This window comes from Rana temporaria, chromosome 9, assembly GCF_905171775.1.
Source record: "Rana temporaria chromosome 9, aRanTem1.1, whole genome shotgun sequence".
In the NCBI taxonomy this organism is placed as follows: Eukaryota; Metazoa; Chordata; class Amphibia; order Anura; family Ranidae; genus Rana; species Rana temporaria.
In genome coordinates this window covers 38,385,782-38,407,357 of record NC_053497.1, presented here as the reverse complement: position 1 = coordinate 38,407,357, position 21,576 = coordinate 38,385,782, and the positions used below count along the sequence as shown (strand labels likewise).

The 21,576-nt window shown below is 45.7% G+C and overlaps 1 protein-coding gene across 1 annotated transcript; it reads right to left on the bottom strand.

The window, feature by feature from the left end:
- Positions 1–230: 230 nt before the first annotated feature.
- On the bottom strand, positions 231–7,129 carry LOC120913340 (E3 ubiquitin/ISG15 ligase TRIM25-like). Its single transcript, XM_040323210.1, has 2 exons — positions 6,983–7,129; positions 231–2,099 (listed from the first exon to the last, which is right to left on the bottom strand). The coding sequence occupies exon 2, from the start codon at positions 2,095–2,097 to the stop codon at positions 340–342; it is 1,758 nt and encodes a 585-aa protein (XP_040179144.1). The 5' UTR covers positions 2,098–2,099; positions 6,983–7,129; the 3' UTR covers positions 231–339.
- Positions 7,130–21,576: the final 14,447 nt, after the last annotated feature.

Sequence of the window (21,576 nt, the reverse complement as noted above, 5' to 3'; positions counted from 1 at the left end):
CAGAAATCAATAAAAACATGACAGGGGTTCTAATCCTTCCTCACACCATGCAAAACTGAAAATAAAACACATTTTGGCTATACACAAGGGATATGCAATCAGCGGACCTCCAGCTGTTTCAGAACTACAAGTCCCATGAGGCATAGCAAGACTCTGACAGCCGCGAGCATGACACCCAGAGGCGGGGGCATGATGGGACTCATAGTTTTGCAACAGCTGGAGGTCCGCTAATTAAATAAATTAGTCATGTTGTTTCTTGTGCTCTGCTTCCTACTATTGACTGAATATTGCACCAATCAGATTCTCCACCCTGTAATGTCACCAGTCTCTGGGAAGATTTCACACATCTGTTTCCCCCCAGATCTTTACACAACTCATACCTCCCCTTAACCATACCCCAGCATGGAGGGGCTCAGTGAAGGTGGTGATGAAGGTGTGGATGTGTCGGATCGGGTCACACAGATCATAAAAGGAGATCCGCCCAGCCTCATAATCCAAATCTATCCTGACTCTGTTACTGGGAACATCGCCGGTTAATGGGATCCTATTACTGTCATGTATTACCGAGTACTGGTTAGAACACATCCACTTCCCTTCCAAACACCAGGACTTCTTATTATATCCAATCACTGACTGATCTCCTCTCCGGTCTATACTGGGGTAACACATCCCGACTCTCCAGTACACTGCCCCCCCAACATCCACTTCCCAATAATGTCTCCCTGAGGAGAAACTCTGGCTGCTCATCACCTGAGAACACTCAAATCTTTCTTTTGTTTCTGGGTGATTCTGGCTCTTATCAGACCTGGATGCAGTTTTCTTGTCATCTGAGATACGCAGATGATTACCAGCTGTACTTACATCCAATAATATGTCTGTAACCCCCAACACCCCCCATTTTTGCTGTACAGCCCCAATATTTGGTCCTCCAGTCTGGTGGTGTGAGCGTTGTATAGTGGGGGTGAGCTTAAGGCGTTTCCTGGATGGTTCAGCATTGATGTGACCTTTGCCCTTTGTAGTAGAATGTGGATAGACGTGTGTGCCTGTACATTTCTGTACATTTACCACAGACATGATATCAGATAAACCTGTGTGTAATGTGTATGAGATTGCAGCCACATCCAGATCCCCTCCATCATGGAGAAGATCGTCATGTCTCTCTCTGTCCTCATCATCTCCATCCTCAGAATCACACAAGTCACCTGTGTCTGATTCCTGTAGGACAGTCAGTGGATCCGTCATGTTACACAGCTTCTCAATGTCACCCATCTTCTTGGACAGCTCCTCCTTCTTAATTTTTAGCTCCCGGATCACATCAAACACAGAGATGAAGATCAGCATTGCCTTCATGGAGATCTCCCTCAGCACTCTCTTCTCCAGGTCTTCTAGACGTCTTCTGAGGTCTCTGAACAGGGCAGTGACTCTCTCTGTTTCACCATCTGCTTTTCCTTGTACTTTCCTCCTCTGTTCCTGCAGACTCTGGACTCTTGTATCTATCTTCTCTCTCTCTCTCTTCAGTTTCTGCAGGACTTTCCTCAATTTCTTCTTCTTCTTCTCAGAGGTCTCATCCAGGGTCTCCACCTTGTGTCCCTGATGTTCTCCATCCAGCCTGCAGGACACACAGATACATGTGGAGTCCTCAGTGCAGTAATACTCCAGGACCTTCTTATGGACAGAGCATTTCCTGTTCTCCAGGGAAGTGGTGGGGTCACATAAGATGTGTTCTGGTGACTTGCTGTGGACTCTCAGGTGATTGTCACACAGAGAAGCTTCACAATGCAGACAGGATTTCACAGCAAGTACAGGAATGTGAATACAGTGAGTACAGAAGATCCCGGTTTTGTCCTGATCGCCCTGTGTAGTCTGGAGGGTCTCTGATATCTTACACAGAGTAATGTTCTTCTGAAGGACTGGACGATTCTTGAATATTCTTCTACATTCAGGACAGGAATAACCTCCAGACCTCTCCTGTGTATCCAGCACACGCCCGATACAGTCCCGGCAGAAGTTATGTCCACATTCTAAGGTTACAGGATATTTATATATTTTCAGACAGATTGAACATTCCAAGTCTTTCCTCAGATCAGCAGATGCCATCGCTGAAAGAAAAATAGCGATATGGAAGTCTCATTAAATTCAATTTGACCAGATCTGTACATTCCTACACAGGGTGAGTAAGGGTGTAAATAAATAGGTATGTCCAGTGAGGAGTAGAGTGAGCTGGTGTAGACAGACGTGGCCAGGTTGGGGTAGGACAGGTGTGAGAGGTGGTCAGTAGTGGAATAGAGAAGAGAAGGTTTGAAGTGTTCTACGGGTAAGTGTTTGCTGGTTGGAAGGATATGCAGATGAAGACAGGGTGATTGTGAATCTGATAAGATTGTGATTAGAAAGAAGAAAAGGGGTGTTGGAGATCAAGGATGTTGTCGTCACAGTGAGTAGGAGCGTGTCCATTGTGTTAGAAGGTGATCTTAGTCTGAGGAGCCTGGGAGGTAGTTGGGGTGTTAGCATTAAAAAAGGATGTTGAAGTCACCAGGAATGATAGTGAGTATTTCAGAGGAGAGAAAGTATAGTAGCCAGGTAGAGAAGTTTTCTAGGAAGCCAGAAACTCATCCAGGAGTCTGATAAATCACAGAAATCCTCAGAGAAACGGGAGAAAAATAAACGATAGAAGTGCTTTGTGGGGATAGGATTCCACCCCCCTTAGTGAATCTAGTGAAGGTCACCAGCGGAGAGGCAGAGTCAGATTCCTGAAGGCGGGTTTCAAGGTTTCAGTAACAGCAAGTAGGATAAGGGAAATGGAGACGAAAAAGTCAGACTCCCTCAATCATTTCTAATCTCTGCCTCGCTCCGACTCCCTAACTAATTTCTAATCTCTGCTTTGCCTCACTCTGGCTCCCTCAATCATTTCTAATCTCTGCCTCGCTCCGACTCCCTCACTCATTTCTAATCTCTGCTTTGCCTCACTCTGGCTCCCTCAATCATTTCTAATCTCTGCCTCGCTCCTACTCCCTCAATCATTTCTAATCTCTGCCTCGCTCCGACTCCCTCAATCATTTCTAATCTCTGCCTCGCTCCGACTCCCTCAATCATTTCTAATCTCTGCTTTGCCTCACTCTGGCTCCCTCAATCATTTCTAATCTCTGCCTCGCTCCTACTCCCTCAATCATTTCTAATCTCTGCCTCGCTCCGACTCCCTCAATCATTTCTAATCTCTGCCCCGCTCCTACTCCCTCAATCATTTCTAATCTCTGCCTCGCTCCTACTCCCTCAATCATTTCTAATCTCTGCCTCCCTCCGACTCCCTTACTCATTTCTAATCTCTGCCTCGCTCCGACTCCCTCACTCATTTCTAATCTCTGCTCTGCCTCGCTCCGACTTCCAGTAATTTCTAAGGCCAGATAGTGGGACTCTGCCTGACACCGACCTTGGGAGAGACATCTTACTCGGGAGTCGGGGTGTAAGTGCTTAGTGTCCTATCCTGTCACTACTCTTCTAGCCCCTCCCTTACACCACCACCTGTCCAATCCCACATTCTACCTCCAATTTGTGTCTGCCCACACTCCAACCTTCTGCAAGCAATACCTTCAGTGAGCTGTGTGAGGTGTATGCGAGCAGCTGGGTGGGATATATAAAACAATGGCTGCTATACAGGGGGAGAAGCCAGAGAGAAGGGGGGCATGCTTGTTTTTTTTTCTTCCCTCTCACCCGCCTCCTTTTCCCTCCTCTCTCTTTCTACTCCCCCCCCATCTTCCTCTCTCCCATCACCTTCTCTATCTTTGCCCACTCTCCCTCCACCAACTCTTGTTTTCATCTCTCTCTTCTCATTATATACAGACCTGTGTATATAATGTATAGTCTATACCCTGACACACAATGCTGTACATTATATATGTAGCGCCTGGTTACTTAAAAGATACCGATGCTAGTCAAATTTAGAGAGGGATCAGAGTGTTAACTGACTCTTATCCAATTATTATGTTCTGTCTGTTGGTACTGTGGTGTAGTTCATACCCCAGGACAGTGGGTGGCAGCAGTGGAGTCAAGGTTTGGGTGCTCTTCCCCAGCAGCCTATCAGGAGGGTTGAGCCTCGCTGTGCATGCTAGGGGAGGTTTTTTTGGGGGCAGACGCCATTGTTCTGGGTTCTTCTTCGGAGTGCGGCACCCACCTTTAGGGTGACCGTGCATCATGGCGCCCCGGCGAAATGGCCTTCCAGGCCGGGGTGCGCGTGCCACGCGGTGTTCCTGGTTCCCGGGACCATGCTGGTCCAGAGCATTTGAGCTGTGGCAGGGAGCCCAGTGGTCGACTGGGTTTCCAATCATGAAGATTCCAAGCGGTATAGCTGTTCGGTGGGGAGTCCATCTGAGGAGAGCCAATGAGAGGCTGGCCATCCAATAGGGTCTCGACAAACCCCCGGGGATCAAGGTAGCCGGACACTGAGAGACTGGTCACCTCTCTGTCGGTACCTGAGAACAGGGCTGGACTGGGACAAAAATTTGGCCCTGGACTTCATCCAGACTGGCTCACTTTAACAGGTCTCTCCCATGGCGGCCGGACAACTCCCGCACCCCCCCCCCCCCCCACCGGCCACCCAAGCCCCCTCTCCCCCTTCACTAGCCACTAGCCGTTCTAATTTATTAGAGTAGAGCAGCTGGTACTGGTACTTTTATAGGCAGTACCAGTGAGGAAGCTAGACATTATTTTAAAATAAAATAATAATAAAATAATCAGTTTGGTGCCCCCCCCTTATGGGACAAGATTAGGCAGAAGTGAGAAACTCCCAGACCATGCTGTTGAGTCAGCTGTCTGTCCCCTTCCCCATGCTCCTCTGTTGTCCCCTCTGGTCCTCCCCCTGCTTCTCTGTTCCCCCCAGGTGAGCGCTGCGGGGAGGGAGAGGAGGTGAGCGCTGCGGAAAGGGAGAGACAGAGGAGCGGAGGGGGGCGGCGGTCTGCTGTCACTGATGCAGGCCCATTGAGCCATTGGCCCACCGGGAAACTCCCTGTAGTCCCAATGGCCAGTCCATCCCTGCCTGAGAATTATCTGAAGAAGTTCCAGACGCAATTCTATTAAGGAGGATCATCTCCGTAATCACAATCACAGAGAGGGCCTGTGGCAGAGGCTTTTCCCTGAGTCCACTTCAGGAGGGTCTGTGGCAGAGACTTTTCCATCAAGTTTGAGTAATACCCTGGCTGCCGGGTCAGTGAGAGAGGCCTGTCCAGGTACGCTATACCCACTCCAGCTGGAGTGGTGAAGAATACAAAGCATTGTTGGAAGCAGGACTATTTCCCTTTTGTTGCGCCTGAGTCTGCTACTTCTTCTTTTACTTCACCTCTACTCTTCATCACAAGTTTTAATGTTTTTACCCGGCTGGGTAATAAAGAGCACAGCAAAAGACGCCTGACGTGGACATTGTAAGGTTTTGCCTTGTTCTGTTCTGTGAGCTCTGATCTGAGTGCGTGGACTCCTACGATCGATCGGGTAATCAAGACACTACCACAAGTATTGAGTGTAGCGAGATTACAATTTATTTTTAGACATTGGCTGGTTATATTTGTTGTCCGTGCAGTTATTCCGTTACTGCTATATGCACCATACACCCCTAGGCCGGCGGAAGAGCCATGAGGTAACATGCCACCCAAAACAAACCAGCAGCTCCTCCGGGGGTAGTGCTACATATATACATACCAGTGTATATAACCTAAGTATGGTTTCGGGGGGGAACCATGTTTTACCACACCAGGTGACACCAACCCTAGTGACGCCTCTACCAGACAGCGGCACACAGCCAATACAGAACTACAAGTCCCAGCAGTCCCCGTGCCAGTCAAGTTCCAAACTCGCTCCTCCATGTCTTTACGGACCTTGCTTTGTGCACTGGTCCAAATCATTTGGTGGAGGGGAGATTATAGTGTGGGGGTTGTTTTTCAGGGGTTGGGTATAGCTCCTCAGGGGTTGGGATTGGCCCCTTAGTTCCAGTGAAGGGAACTCTTAAAGCGGAGGTTCACCCGTACATGACTCTTTTTCCCCCTAGATGGATGCTCGTTTTGTCTAGGGGACTCGGCTTGTTGTTTTAAAATATGAGCTGTACTTACCGTTTACAAGATGCATCTTCTCCGCCGCTTCCGGGTATGGGCTGCGGGACTGGGCGTTCCTATTTTGATTGACAGTCTTCCGAGATGCTTCCGACGGTCTCATCCATCGCGTTACGATTTTCCGAAAGAAGCCGAACGTCGGTGCGCAGGCGCAGTATAGAGCCGCATCGACGTTCGGCTTCTTTCGGCTACTAGTGACGCGATGGATGCGACCGTCGGAAGCCTCTCGGAAGACTGTCAATCAAGAAGGAACGCCCGCTCCCAAAGACCCATACCCGGAAGCGACGGAAGAAGATGCATCTCGAAAACGGGTAAGTACTGCTCATATTTTAAAACAACTAGCCGATTCCCCTAGACCGAACGAGCATCCATCTAAGGGGAAAAATTGTTTTATGGGTGAACTCCCACTTTTAGGCAATACCAAGGCATTTTGGACAATTTCATGCTCCCAAATTTGCAGGAACAGTTTGGGGACGGCCCCTTCCTGTTCCAACATGACTGCGCACCAGTGCACAAAGCAAGGTCAATAAAGACATGGATGAGCGAGTTTGGGTGGAGAAACTTGACTGACCTGCACAGAGTCTTGACCTCAACCCAATAGAACACCTTTGGGATGAATTAGAGAGGAGACGAGCCAGGCCTTCTCGTCCAACATCAGCGCCTGACCTCTGGAAGAATGGTCAAACATTCTCAGAGGAGTTGAAGCTGTCACAGCTGCAAAGGGTGGAACAACTCAATATTAAACCTTATGGAGTAAGACTGGGATGCCATTAAAGTTCATGTGTGTGTAAAGGCAGGTGTCCCAATACTTTTGGTAATATAGTGTATATTGTCTCTGTTATCTAATCATCGCTTCCCCTACAATCTGCACAGAGTTTAGCGAGGGCACCTACCTCACTGGGGGTATTCCCACCTCCTATACACCCCCGGGTGTAACTCCTCCCATATTAATGGTTCTACAGACGAGTGGGGTAGGTCCATATATGCTGATCTGAGGAAAAACCACATCCAAAATGGCCACCAGAGAACTTCCTTTCCACAACCAATATGGCCACCGGAAGACTTCCTTCCTCTCCAACAAAAGAGGAAATAATCCTCAGGGCGGCCCCTAGCTCTCCTCGTTATAAGTACACCACCATCTAGTGGAAGATTATCAGTATTACACCCTCATAGAAACCTGTATTATACTACGCCCCAAGGTTTAATAAATACATCATGTATCAAATACAGGATCTGTCCAAAATAAAAACGAGTACAACTATATAAGATATAAATACAATGTATATAATTATTTTATGAATAACCAAAATATGTAAAAATACAAACTTTGGATTTTTCAGACGCTCCTACTATACACATAGAAATAACTAAGAATACAATTTATACCAAACTTGATGTTCCCGCCATTAGGAGGGAGTGTCCTCGCTTTAACCCTTTTACTACTACACTCCTCTCCCCCTCCGTGCCCAGGATCTCAGCGCTTTGAATGACAATTACTCAGTCATAGAACACTGGACCCAAAATCCCCCCAAATCACCCCCAGTACAAATACCCCCAAATCACCCCCAGTACAAATACCCCCAAATCACCCCTGGTACAAATAACCCCCAAGTACATATACCCCCCCCAAATCACCCCTGGTACAAATACCCCCCAAGTACATATACCCCCCCCCCCCAAATCACCCCTGGTACAAAGATCCCCCAAATCACCCCCAGTGCAAATACCCTACAATCTCCCCCAAGTACATATACCCCCAAATTGCCCCCAGTACAAATACCCCCCAAATCACCCCCAATTTATATATATATATATATATATATATATATATATATATATATATATATATATATTACACCCCAAATCACCCCATTACAAAAAAAAACAAATCGCCCCCCAGGACAAATACCCCCCAAATCACCCCCGAGTGTATGTATGTATATATTATATATATATATACCCCAAATCACCCCAGTACAAAAACAACAAATCAACCCCCCCCGTACAAATACCCCCAAATCACCCCCCAGTACAAATACCCCCAAATCACCTGCCCAGTGCAAATACCCCCCAAATTACCCCCATTACAAATACCTCCAAAATCGACCCCCAGTACAAATGCCCCCAAATTACCCCCCCCAGCACAATGACCCCCAAAATGTCCCTCTAGTACAAATACCCCCCAAATCACCCCCCTGTACAAATACCCCCAAAATCACACTCCTCACACTACAAATACCCCCCAAATCACCCCCAGTACATATACCGCCAAATCATCTCCCTGTACAAATACCCCCCAAATCACCCCCAGTACATATACCGCCAAATCATCCCCCAAATCACCTGCCCAGTGCAAATACCCCCACCCCAAATTACCCCCAGTACAAATACCACCCAAATCTCCCCCAGTACAAATGCTCCCAAATCACCCCAGTACAAATGCCCCCCAAATGTCCCCCCAGTACAAATACCCCCAAAATGTCCCTCCAGTACAAATACCCCCAAAATGTCCCCACTCTATAAATACCCCCACACTACAAATACCCCCCAAATCACCCCCAGTACAAATACCCACAAATTATCCCTCCTGTACAAATACCCCCCAAATTTCCCCCCTTACGAATACCCACAAATCACCCCCAGTGCATATACCCCCAAATCTTTTTCCACAGTCACTCCTACCGTAGCCCCACCATCATGCACAGAGGAGTCCCCAGAATTATTCGACCACAGTGTCGGTTTTATGCTGCTGGAGGATGTGCAGCGATTTAAAGGCTCCAATGTTAATTTACAGGTTGAGGAAGAGAGTAATGTAAGCCTAGAGAGTGGGGATACCACAGAAGGACAAGAAACTAGCAGTCATGTTCTCCCAGCTGCAGCACACTGCCAAGTTTGCTAGAGTGATGAGGATAGTGGGGATGATGAGGTCACTGACTGTACTTGGGTGCCTAAGAGAAGAGAGGAGGAAAGTGAGGAGGAGGAGGAGGCACAACTCCAATGAGGCAGAATGTCCTCTAGGGGGCAGCTTAAGGGCAGCCACCCTATTACATCACACTAAAGAGCTCCGCAGGTGCAGGGCGCTGCTGACTCCCTGCTGACTTTAAAAAGTTACTTGGTTTGGGCCTTTTTCGACACGTGTGCAGCAGATCGCACCTTTGCTGTTTGCAACCTATGTCAGAACCAGATCAAGAGTGGCCAGAACAGCAGCCGGTTGGGCACAACATGTTTGACCAGACATATGACGACCTGCCATGCAGTCCGTTTGCAACAGCACTTGAAAGATTCACATCATAGAACAAGTTGGACTTCTCCTTGCTCCTCATCTGGGATCTCCAACCCTATTATACCTCCATTCCTCTCAAAACCTGCACTGAGAGGAATAAAGGTATAGCAATAGGTGTCCCAAGTACTTGCAGCCAACCACACTGGGTAACTCTGCTGGCAGCTGGGAAGGACGCAGGACAGGGTTTAGTGTTGTTGGAGCTTGTTCTGCCACCACGCCTCCAAAATTCTAGTGGTGATTCTGCCACAGCTCTCTCCTCCACCCCCTCTTCTTCTTCCTCTATGGCCTCTTCTGCAGATTTGTCCTCTGAACCAGCAGTGTTCAGTAAGCATTCAAGGGGCTACGCAAGCAGTCAGGCTAAAAGATGCCATGCGGTGCTTGAGTTGGTCTGCCTAGGGGACAAGAGCCACACTGGGGCAGAGATCAGCTTTACAGGGGTAGCCGCAGAAGATGGTTTTCTCTCAGTCGATGTAATACCTGCTTTACATGCGAGATGTGCTCTAGATGAGTCTTGGAAAAAATCTAAATGTCGTCCAAGTATATGATCACAAAACTGTTGCTGAAATCATTAAAAATGTCATTCATGAAATGTTGGAAGACATCAGGGGCATTACACAACCCAAATGGCATAACCAGATATTCGAAATATCCATTACGAGTGTTGAATGCTGTCTTCCACTTGTCCCCATCTATAATTCTAATGAGATTATAAGGCCTCGTACACACGACCGAACATGTCTGCTGAAACTGGTCCGCAGACCAGTTTCAGCGGACATGTTCGGTCGTCTGTATGTCCGACCGGACAATTTTCCGGCGGATCGGACAGGTTTCCAGTGGACAAATGTTTCTTAGCATGCTAAGAAACATGTCCGCTGGAAGCCTGTCCGTCGGACATGTTCGGTCGTCTGTACGACTTACTGGACATGTCCGCTTGGCCGAAAGCCCTCGCATGCGTCAAAGTGATTCGATGCATGCGTGGAAGCATTGACCTTCCAGGGTCGCGCACATCGCCGCGTCATCGTCGCGGCGCCGGCGCGGCCACGTCACCGCGTATCCTGTACGCGGGGATTTTGGTTTGATGGTGTGTACAACCATCAGACCAAAATCCTGCAGCGGACATGTCTGATGAAAACGGTCCGGCGGACCGTTTTCATCGGACAGTCCGTCCGTGTGTACGAGGCCTAAGCCCCTCGTAGGTCAAGCTTGGAGAAGATAACAGCCCCCTTAAGTACATCTAACAGTTCAAGAATGAGAGGCAAAGGGTAGGAGTCTTTTACAGTGATTTGATTTTTACCCTCCATAGTCTATGCATGGTCGAAGACCCCCATCTTTTTTTTCAACAAAGAAAAAACCTGCCCTACTGGAGAAGAAGAGGGTCGGATAAAACCTCTTTCCAAGTTGTCTTTTACGTATTTCTCCATGGATTTTTGTTCAGGCAAAGACAGGGCATATGTCCTTCCTTTGAGAAGAGGTGCACCAGGAATCAATTTAATTGCACAGTCAAAAGAACAATGTGGAGGTAAAACTTCTGCCTTTTGTTTGCAAACTCATGGTATTCACGAGGCAAGGTAGGTGGGACGGTCACGGGAGCCAACATACAAGCAGAAAGTCTTTTGGGTTGAGACAAACAGTTTGGATGACAGAACGACCCCCAATAGGTTAGTTCTCCATTTTCCCAATCAAAAGAAGGGTTATGTTGTTGTAACCATGGGTAACCAAGGATAACTGGCAGAAGTGGAGAATCAATAAGAGACAAGACAACTTTCCCCTTTGTGGAGTACGCCTACCTGAAGGGTGATTGTTGTAGTCTCAAATTTTACAATGCCATCTCCCAAGGGTTGTCCATTCAGGGTGGTAATGTTCAGGGGTCTAGACTTTGGAACAAATGGGATGTTATTTTCTTTAGCAAAAGTGTAGTCCAAGAATATGCCAGCAGCTCCAGAATCCACAAAAGCCTCACAGGAGACAAGTTTAGAGGGTAAATGGATAACTGCAGGAATGGTAATCTTGGTCTTGGAGGATATACCTGTAAGGTCTAAGCCAGCTCCTCCAAAACTGGTTAGACCCTGCCTTTTACTGGACAGGAAGGGCAGACAGATAATAAATGTCCTTTAAGTCCACAGTCAGGGCCGGACTGGCCTACCAGGTTATCGAGAGATTTCCGGTAGGCTGCCTGTCCTGCGGCCGGTTTCAGCTACAACTACACTCTGATCTCCCTTTGAATTTAAATAGCACCGGTACTTCAAAGTAACCAGGCGCTACACATATAATCTGTATTACATGGGTATCTTCTCCCTCCTCCCCCCTGAAAGGTGCCAAATGTGACATCGGAGGGGGGGAGTATTCCAAAAAGGGGAAGTTCCACATTAATAACAATTGTATCCATTCATAAACTTTAAGTGATTGTAAAGCTTCTTGTTTAAAATAAAAATAACAAACATGTCATACTTACCTCCACTGTGCAGTTTGTTTTGCACAGAGTGGCTCCAATCCTCCTCTTCTGGGGTCCCCCGGCGGCGCTATCAACTCCTCCCTGCATCATATAACCCCTTAGGAGAAGCACTCTCCCAGGGGTTACCTTGCGGGTGCACTCCCGAGTCCAGCATTCAGCGCCTATAAACGCTGATGTAGGACTCTGCCCCGCCCCCCAGCGCCCACGCCATTGGATTTGATTGACAGCAGCGGGAACCAATGGCTGCACTGCTATCAATCAATTTATTCAAGAGCTGAGAACCCCGGGCAGAGAGGTAGCATGTCTGTGCAGAGGGGTCAAAGGGGGTCAGGTAAGTAAAACGGGGGGGGGGGCTTGGGGTGATGGTCACTGTCATAGAATGCATTAAGGTGAAAAAACACGAGGGTTTACAACACCTTTAAGCCAAAGGATCGAGTGGAAAGTACCTAGATAGCACAGTAATTCACGGCTGGCAAGTCATCCTCTGCAGACCCGAAGGGATAGATGGCTGTGGCAAACCCTGGTGCTGTGAAAGGACAGTATAGCTCAGTGGTTCTCAACTCCTGTCCTCAGGACCCTCTAACAGGCCAGGTTTGCAAGATAACTGAAATACATCACACGTGATATAATTTTCTGCTCAGTGATTTGAATTATCAGCTCAGCAAAGGCACACTCTGTTCCCAATGGAGGGACATAGCCGCGCAAAGGCTATATAATCCTGCCCGAGGTAACAGGAACATACCAGTTATCAGTAGTTTGTTCTAGGGAGAGCACACTCCGTTCCCAATGATCAGGGAGGAGAGACAGAGCCCTGCAGGGCTGTACAATCCTGGCTAAAGGAACAGGAACACACCAGTGGCTTGTGTACATCTATGCAGACAAATGTCAGCGGCAATCACAGACAGGTGGATATCAGTCATGAGACCGCAGAACAATTGAAAGGACTGGGTTGTTAAATAATGCCGGCGCTCAGTCGATTAACCCCTTTGTCAGGTCACATGATCTGACCCGGCAGGAAATGGAAGTATAAATACTGATTGCATTACCAGGGGGTGTGACAGCCATTCGATCCCAAACACAATTCAATATATATATATATTAAATAGTTGTCATGTTAACATTCAAATATCAATCTATGAAAATACAATTTGATGAAAAATAGAAAAAACATTAAAACTTATTTAAAATATAGGACCCAAAATGATAAAAATAGCTGACTTAAAACGATCATTAACAGAGTAAATCAAACTAAAATAAGTGACATATATAAAACAATGCACACACATTCAAACCGTGACAAAGAGTTTTTGGGGATGGGGAATAGCTGAAAACCGTCAGGAAATGATTCCATGACAGTACTGTATGGATATCCAGCTCTTCGTTCAAACCATGGGCAGAGAGAGAATTGCATTTATAAATCCATGTGGTTTCTCTTTTATATAATAACATAAATCACTCGTTGTCTGTGAGAGACCCTTTTCGTATATGTTTAATAGCTAACACCGTCAAAACCTTTATAGTTATTCTCATGAAAAGAGAAAAATTACATGATGCGCTATATTCATCCTCTCTTTTTATAATGGACCTACGATGTTCGCCCACTCAGATACGTAGCATACGTATCGTTCGGCCCACATAGAGCAGATTTCAAAACGTACCGTATATCACAAACTGAGTTGAACACCTAATAAATAGTTTTATAGAATAGATCTTTCCAGAACTATCCGATATTGAGGAATGACCATGTGGGATAGATTGGCAAGTAAAACAGCCCCTCTTGATTAGAGTTTGAACACTGCTGATTGGCATTCTCAATTCCTTGGATATCTTTTTATATCCCTTTCCTATTTTATACAGTTCAACTACCTTTTCCCGCAGATTCTTTGACAATTCTTTTGCTTTCCCAATGATTCAGAATTTAGAAACATCAGTGCAGCACGGGATGAAAGATGCAAGGGTCTGTCAGGAGTCCAGAAACTCATTGACCTTTTATACACACACACTAATTACAAGCAAACAGATCACAGGTCAGGATGGTTACCTTTCCCCTTCCCCTTCACCATTCAAACCCCTTTGTGTCAACTTGTGTGCATGTTATCAGGCCAAAATCACCAGGGTATGTAAACTTTTGTCATTATGATTAAAATAAAGAGTAAACAAAGTTGATTGATAATAAATGGCTTCAGCCAAACACTAACCATGAGTGAAAAATGTTTTTGTGTTAATCATGTTCTCTTAAAAATGGCCAAGAAATCATAAATTCAATATGGGGAAGTTCCCCAATGTTTTTTTTTTAGCAGCAAAGTTTAATGATTGCAAAAAGTATATGTATTTAAAAGATTATTTTATTAAATGTACACATAAGGTATGATCATGACAGTTAAAATATGAGCTCTGTTAACCTCCCTGGCGGTCTTCCCGAGACTGACACGGGGTTAGATTTTCTTGCTACTATCGGTAACCCCGTGTCAGTCACGGGCTTGCCTCGCTAGATCCACAGGCACTTTTTACTTACCTTGTCCCTGGATCCAGCGATGCCACCGCGCTGTGTGAGCGAGCGGGACCTCGCTCGATTCACATAGTGCCTCCGTGTGACGCCGATCTCCGTTCCCTGCGACGTTACGACGCACGGGGACGGAGAACGGCGCCAAATTCAAAAACGTAAACAAACACTATACACACAGTATACTGTAATCTTATAGATTACAGTACTGTATGTAAAAAAAAACACACACCCCCTGTCCCTAGTGGTCTGCCCAGTGCCCTGCATGTCATTTTATATAATAAAAACCTTTCTTTCTCCCTGCAAACTGTAGATTGTCCATAGCAACCAAAAGTGTCCCTTTATGTCAAAAATAGTTTTAGATCAGCTAAAAAACAGCGATAATAAATTATAATCACTTGCAGAATTGTGCGATAGCGATTTGTGGGGAAATTCGTCATAAAAAAATAAAAGTAATGACAGCGACAATTCTGCAACTGAGCAAATTTCAGTGATTTTGATTTGATTACATTATTGAATAATTTTTATTATAATTATATTATTATTTGTTATAATTATTTATAATTATTTATTATATTATAATTTATAATTTTGTTTTTAAAAAAATGTAATACACGGGATGCCTATTAGAATCTTGTTTGGTCAGATTTAAGTGAGTTATTTCTAAAAATTACAGACCTACAATATAAAACGCCAAATTTCCTTGCAAATAATGGTACCGCTTTTAGCATGTTTTTTCTGAAAGAATCATACCGCCAGGGAGGTTAAAGAAGAGTATAAAGATCCATACACAGAAATGCAAATACAAAATTGTTACACAGCATTACATATCAAATGCATCTGTATATATACAATTCTGACACGTTTCAACCCCTATTAAAAGGGTCTTCTTTAGAGGTTTGGTTTGCTGTAGGGATGAGCTTCGAGTTCGAGTCGAACTCATGTTCGACTCGAACATTGCCTGTTCGCCCGTTCGGCGAACAGCAAACAATTTGGGGTGTTCGCGGCAAATTCGAAAAGCCGTGGAACACCCTGTAAAAGTCTATGGGAGAAATCTAAAGTGCTAATTTTAAAGGCTTATATGCAAGTTATTGTCATAAAAAGTGTTTGGGGACCTGGGTCCTGCCCCAGGGGACATGTATCAATGCAACAAAAAGTTTTAAAAACTGATGTTTTTATGGGAGCAGTGATTTTAATAATGCTTAAAGTGAAACAATAAAAGTGAAATATTCCTTTAAATTTCATACCTGGGGTGTGTGTATAGTATGCCTGTAAAGTAGCGCTTGTTTCCCGTGCTTAGAATTCTCCCTGCACAAACTGTAATTTCTGAAGGAAAAAAAGTAATTTAAAAGTACTCGCAGCTATAATGAATTGTCGGCTCCCGGCAATACAGAGAAAAGTAATTGAAAGTCATTGATAAAAATAAATAAAAAATGTGTGGGGGTCCCCCCAAATTCAATTACCAGGCCTGATATGGATATTAAGGGGAACCCTGCATCAAATAAAAAAAATTACATGGGGTGTCCCCAAATATACATACCAGACCCTTCAGGTCTGGTATGGATTTTAAGGGGAACTCTGCACCAAATAAAAAAAATGGCGTGGAGTTCCCCGCAAAAATCAATACCAGACCCTTTATCCGAGCAAGCAACCTGGCAGACCACAGGAAAAGAGGGGGGACAAGAGAGCGCCCCCCCTCCTGAACCGTACCAGGCCACATGCCCTTAATATGGGGAGGATGCTTTGGGGGTCTGTGACCCCTCAAAGCAACATGTTCCCATGTTGATGGGGACAAGGGCCTCATCTCCACAACCCTTGGTCGGTGGTTGTGGGGGTCTGCGGGCGGGGGGCTTATCGGAATCTGGAGGACCCCTTTAACAAAGAGGACCCTCAGATCCCATCCCCCCCTATGTGAATTGGTAAGGGATACATTGTACCCCTACCATTTCACAAAGAAAGTGTAAAGAAACACACAGACACCGTTGGGATAAGTCCTTTATTAAAAATAAAAATAAAAAATAAAAAAAAGATTCCAGCGGTGGTAATCCACTCTTGATCTATACTCCAGCGCTGTCGGTATCCTGCGATGGATGACCTCCTCTCCAGGCTCCAGCAATGATGTCCAGCGCAGCGAGGAACAGCTTCCTGTCTCCACCGGAGACACCTCGGGAATGACGTTGCGGCAGCCTGAGAGGTCTCTTATGTAGCTGAGGACGGGGCCACCCATCACGTGACCCCATCCCCCTCTGACGCAAGGGGAAACCCGCCCCCTCTGATGTAACACAGGTTTCCTGTTGCATCAGAGGGGGGTGGGGTCACCCGTCACGTCACTGGAAAAGCCTTGGTTTCCCCTTGTGTCAGAGGGGGGCGGGGTCACGTGACGGGTGGCCCCGTCCTCAGCTACATAAGACTTGTCAGGCTGACGCAACGTCAATCCCCGGGTGTCTCCGGTGGAGACAGGATGCTGTTCCTCGCTGCGCTGCACATCATTGCTGGAGCCTGGAGAGGAGATCATCCATCGCAGGATACCGACAGCGCTGGAGTGTAGATCAAGAGTGGATTACCACCGCTGGAATCTTTTTTAAATTTTTTATATTTTAAATAAAGGACTTATCCCAACTGTGTCTGTGTTTTTTTAAAATAGTTTACACTTTCTTTGTGAAATGGTAGGGGTACAATGTACCCCTTACTAATTCACATAGGGGGGGCTGGGATCTGGGGGCCCCCTTTGTTAAAGGGGTCTTCCAGATTCCGATAAGCCCCCCGCCTGCAGACCCCCACAACCACCGGGCAAGGGTTGTGGGCATGAGGCCCTTGTCCCCATCAACAAACCCCCAAAGCATCCTCCCCATGTTGAGGGCATGGGGCCTGGTACAGTTCAGGAGTGGGGGAGCTCTCTCATCCCCCCTCTTTTCCTGCAGCCTGCCAGGTTGTGTGCTTGGATAAAGGGTCTGGTATTGATTTTTGGGGGAAACCCCACGTCATTTTTTTTTTATTTGATGCGGAGTTCCCCTTAAAATCCATACCAGACCTGAAGGGCCTGGTAATTGAATTCGGGGGGACCCCCACGCATTTTTCTTTTATCAATGACTTTCAATTACTTTTCTCTGTATTGCCGCGAGTACTTTTAAATTACTTTTTTTCCTTCAGAAATGACAGTTTGTGCAGGGACAGTTCTAAGCACGGGAAACAAGCGCTATTTTACAGGCATACTATACACCCCCCCAGGTACGAAATTTAAAGGAATATTTCACTTTTATTGTTTCACTTTAAGCATTATTAAAATCACTGCTCCCGAAAAAAACAGACATTTTTTAAAACTTTTTTTGGATTGATACATGTCCCCTGGGGCAGGACCCGGGTCCCCAAACACTTTTTATGACAATAACTTGCATATAAGCCTTTAAAATTAGCACTTTAGATTTTTCATGTTCGTGTCCCATAGACTTTAACGATGTTCGAATGTTCGAACAAATTTATTGCCTGTTGTGGGGGTGTTCGACTAGTTCCTAGTTTGCTGTAATAGATAATATAATAAATTCAAATTCTTTACCCAAGTTAATTACAGGCAGTAAGAAATACAGAGTATATAGTTACCAATCAAGTGTGTATTGAAAAAGATCCTTCTAACCAGAGTTCCGCTAAAAGCCTTCAACAGATCCCAATCCCTGGCCACTGAACGCTCCGGGCTGCAACGTCACCAAAGCGTGTGCAACTTACAAGGAGTCACTCTGTGGAGGAAGGCCCCTCGGGGGCTTGCACGGACGGATGGCCAACACTTGCAGCAAAGCAAATCATAAATTCTGCCAGGGTATGTAAACTGATGAGCACAAGTGTATATAATGGCCGGGATTCACATACAGCGGCGTATCTTTGTGCCGGCGTAGCGCATCTCATATGCGCTACGCCGACGTAACATTGAGAGGCAAGCTGAGTATTCACAAAGCACTTTCTCCCATATTTACGCCAGCATTACGTAAATGGGCCGGCGTAAGCCCGCCTAATTCAAATTAGGAAGGTAGTGAGCGTGTTGTATTAAAATTAACCGTGACCCCATGTAAATTAATGGTCGATTGAACGGCGCATGCGCGCGCATGCTCAGAATCACGTCGCATATACTCCCTAAGATACGACGGCTCAATGTTTACAACGTGAACGTAACCTACGCCCAGCCCCATTCACGTACGACTTACGCAAATGACGTAAAATACGACGCTGTTCCCGCACCTATACCTTAACATGACTTACCCCTGCTTTATGAGGGGTAAACTTACGCCGGACGCACGCCTTACGTAAACGACGTAGCTTACTGCGACAGGCGCAAGTATGCAATGTATATCAATGTATATATTGTAGCTGATATATTAGACTATATATATTGGCAATATGTATTGATATATTAGCTATATATTGTCAATTTCCTATCAAACGGAAGCGCCCCTAGCGGCCAGCGTAAATATGCACCCAAGATACGATGGCGTAGGAGACTTACGTCGGTCGTATCAATCTAAAATTCAGGCGTATCTTGTTTCCTGAATACAGCGCATAGATACGATGGCGCATCCTTGAACTTACGCCGCGTATCAATAGATACGTCGGCGTAAGTCGTTTGTGAATCCCGGCCAATATGTCTAATTTATACTGGGACATACGGTCTCATTAGTTTGTTGGCAGTTGGGAACCTCTGACATTTCTTATTCTATGGTGTGGCTCAAACCGGTTTTGACTAGTTTTTGGACTAGAAAAACAAAAGGCCGTTGGAGTTGGATTCAGGATTGAAGAAGACAAGACTGAATCATGAGGGGATCATTAATTCCAGAGGCTTCAGATGAAGTTGAGGAACTGGATTGAATATGTCGTATTTATCAATTTGTATCATCTGTAATACCTCTTTAAACCAAGTAAATTCCTTTTATTATTATACTCTCAAGCTGACTGCAATTATTGTACAATGTCCACATATTGGAAAGTTTAACCACTTCCCCACCGAGCCATAGTAAAATGACGTCGGTGGGGACCTTTCGTCCTTCGTATGACGTCCTGTCTTTTCCGGCCGCTAGGGGGCGCGCACCCGCCGAATTCCTCGGGACCCGGTGCACGTGCCCGGCGGCCACGATGTCCGCCGGGCACCCGCGATTACCCGCAATCACGGCAGGACCATGGATCTGTGTGTGTGTAAACACACAGATCCATGTCCTGTCAGCGGTGAGGAGACAGATGTACACACATTGATCTCCTCCCCTTGTGAGTCCCCCTCCCCCTAACAGTTAGACACACACTTTAGGGAACATATTTAACCCCTTCAGCGCCCCCTAGTGTTAACCCCTTCTCTGCCAGTCACATTTACACAGTAATCAGTGCATTTTATAGCACTAATCACTGTATAAATGTGAATGGCAACAAAAATGTGTCAAAAGTGTCCGATATGTCCGCCGCAATGTCACGATCACAATAAAAAAAAAGAAAAAAAATCGCAGATCGCCGCCATTACTAGTAAAAAAAAAAAATGCCATAATTCTATTTCCTATTTTGTAGACGCTAGAACTTTTGCGCAAACCGATCAAATACGCTTATTGCGTTTTTTTTTTTTTTTACCAAAAATATGTAGAATACGTATCGGTCTAAACTGAGGAAAAAATACTTTTTTTTTTAAAAAAATTATGATATTTAATTGAATCAAAAAGTTAAAGATTATTGTGTTTTTTTTCAAAATTGCCGCTCTTCTTTTGTTTATAGCGCAAAAAATAAAAACCGCAGAGATGATCAAATACCACCAAAAGAAAGCTCTAATTGTGGGGAAAAAAGGGTGACAATTTTGTTTGGGAGCCACGTCGCACGACCGCGCAATTGTCATTCAAAGTGCGACAGCGCTGAAAACTAAAAATTGGTCTGGGCGGGAAGGGGGTGAAAATGCCCTGTATGGAAGTGGTTAAACATAAGAACTTTCAAGTAATAAAGTCTAACCCAGTGTCAGCGGCTTCATTAGGGGCCCGGGGCGTCGCCCCCCTAATCCATGCGCCCGGCCCCTAATCTACATGCAGGGCACCAGACGCATGGATTTCAATGTTTTTTTTTTTTAGCACATGATTAGAACCTGAGGGTCTAATTGGCTTCAGAAAAGGGCGGGCTCGGGGGGCATAGCACTGCGCCCTGAGCCCACCCAGTTGTGCGACATTAGTGAATTAATATTCCCTTATGTTTTAGGAGCCTGGAGCGAGGAGCAGCCTCCTAAGGTAAGGCCGGACCGATTGCTGCCTTCCCGTCAGATCACTGCCTTCCCATCTGTCATCCCATCAACCCCCCCCCCCCCCCCAAATATTGAGCGCCAGCCGCCTCTGCTCTAGCCCTTTATTACAGTAGCAGACAAATACATTTAAATGTATATAAATGTATTATTAAATAACACTATTGGGTCCCAAAAAGACTCATTAGGAGTGGAAAAACTTAGGTAATTAGGCCCAGATTCACGTATCTCGGCGCAAAACTGTGTATCTCATTTACGTTACGCCGCAGCAAGTTTTTCAGGCAAGTGCTTTATTCACAAAGCACTTGCCTGTAAAGTTGCGGCGGCGTAACGTAAATCACCCGGCGGAATTCAAATTCGGCGGGTAGGGGGCGTGTATCATTTAAATGATGCGCGTGCCCGCGCCGAACGAACTGCGCATGCGCTGGCCGCGACTGAATCCCAGTGCGCATGCTCCAAATGACGTCGGCAAATCGTCATGCTTTCGATGTGAACGTAAATTACATCCAGCCGTATTCGCGAACAACTTATGCCCCGTACACACCATCACTTTATGTGATGAAAAAAAACGACGTTTTTAAAAACATCATTTTAAATGACCGTGTGTGGGGGAAAACGTTGTTTTATGTCTTGTAAAAAACGACCAAAAAAAATTGAAGCATGCTTCAATTTTATGTGTCGTTTTTAAAAACGTCGTTTTTTACTTCACAGAAATTGACCGTGTGTAGCAAAAAACGTTGTTTAAAAAGACGTTTTTACACCCGCGCATGCCCAGAAGCTAGTTATGAAGCGAGCTTCAATGGAAAAACGTGGTGAACGTAACCTCGCTTTGCTAGAACATTGTGAGAAAAACGATGGTGTGTAGGCAACTTCGTCTTTGAAAATTGAAGTTTCAAAAATGTAATTTTTTACTTCACAGAAAATGTTTTTTTTTTTCATCACATAAAGTGATGGTGTGTATGCGGCATAACGCAAACGACGTAAAATTTCAAAACTCTGCGCGGG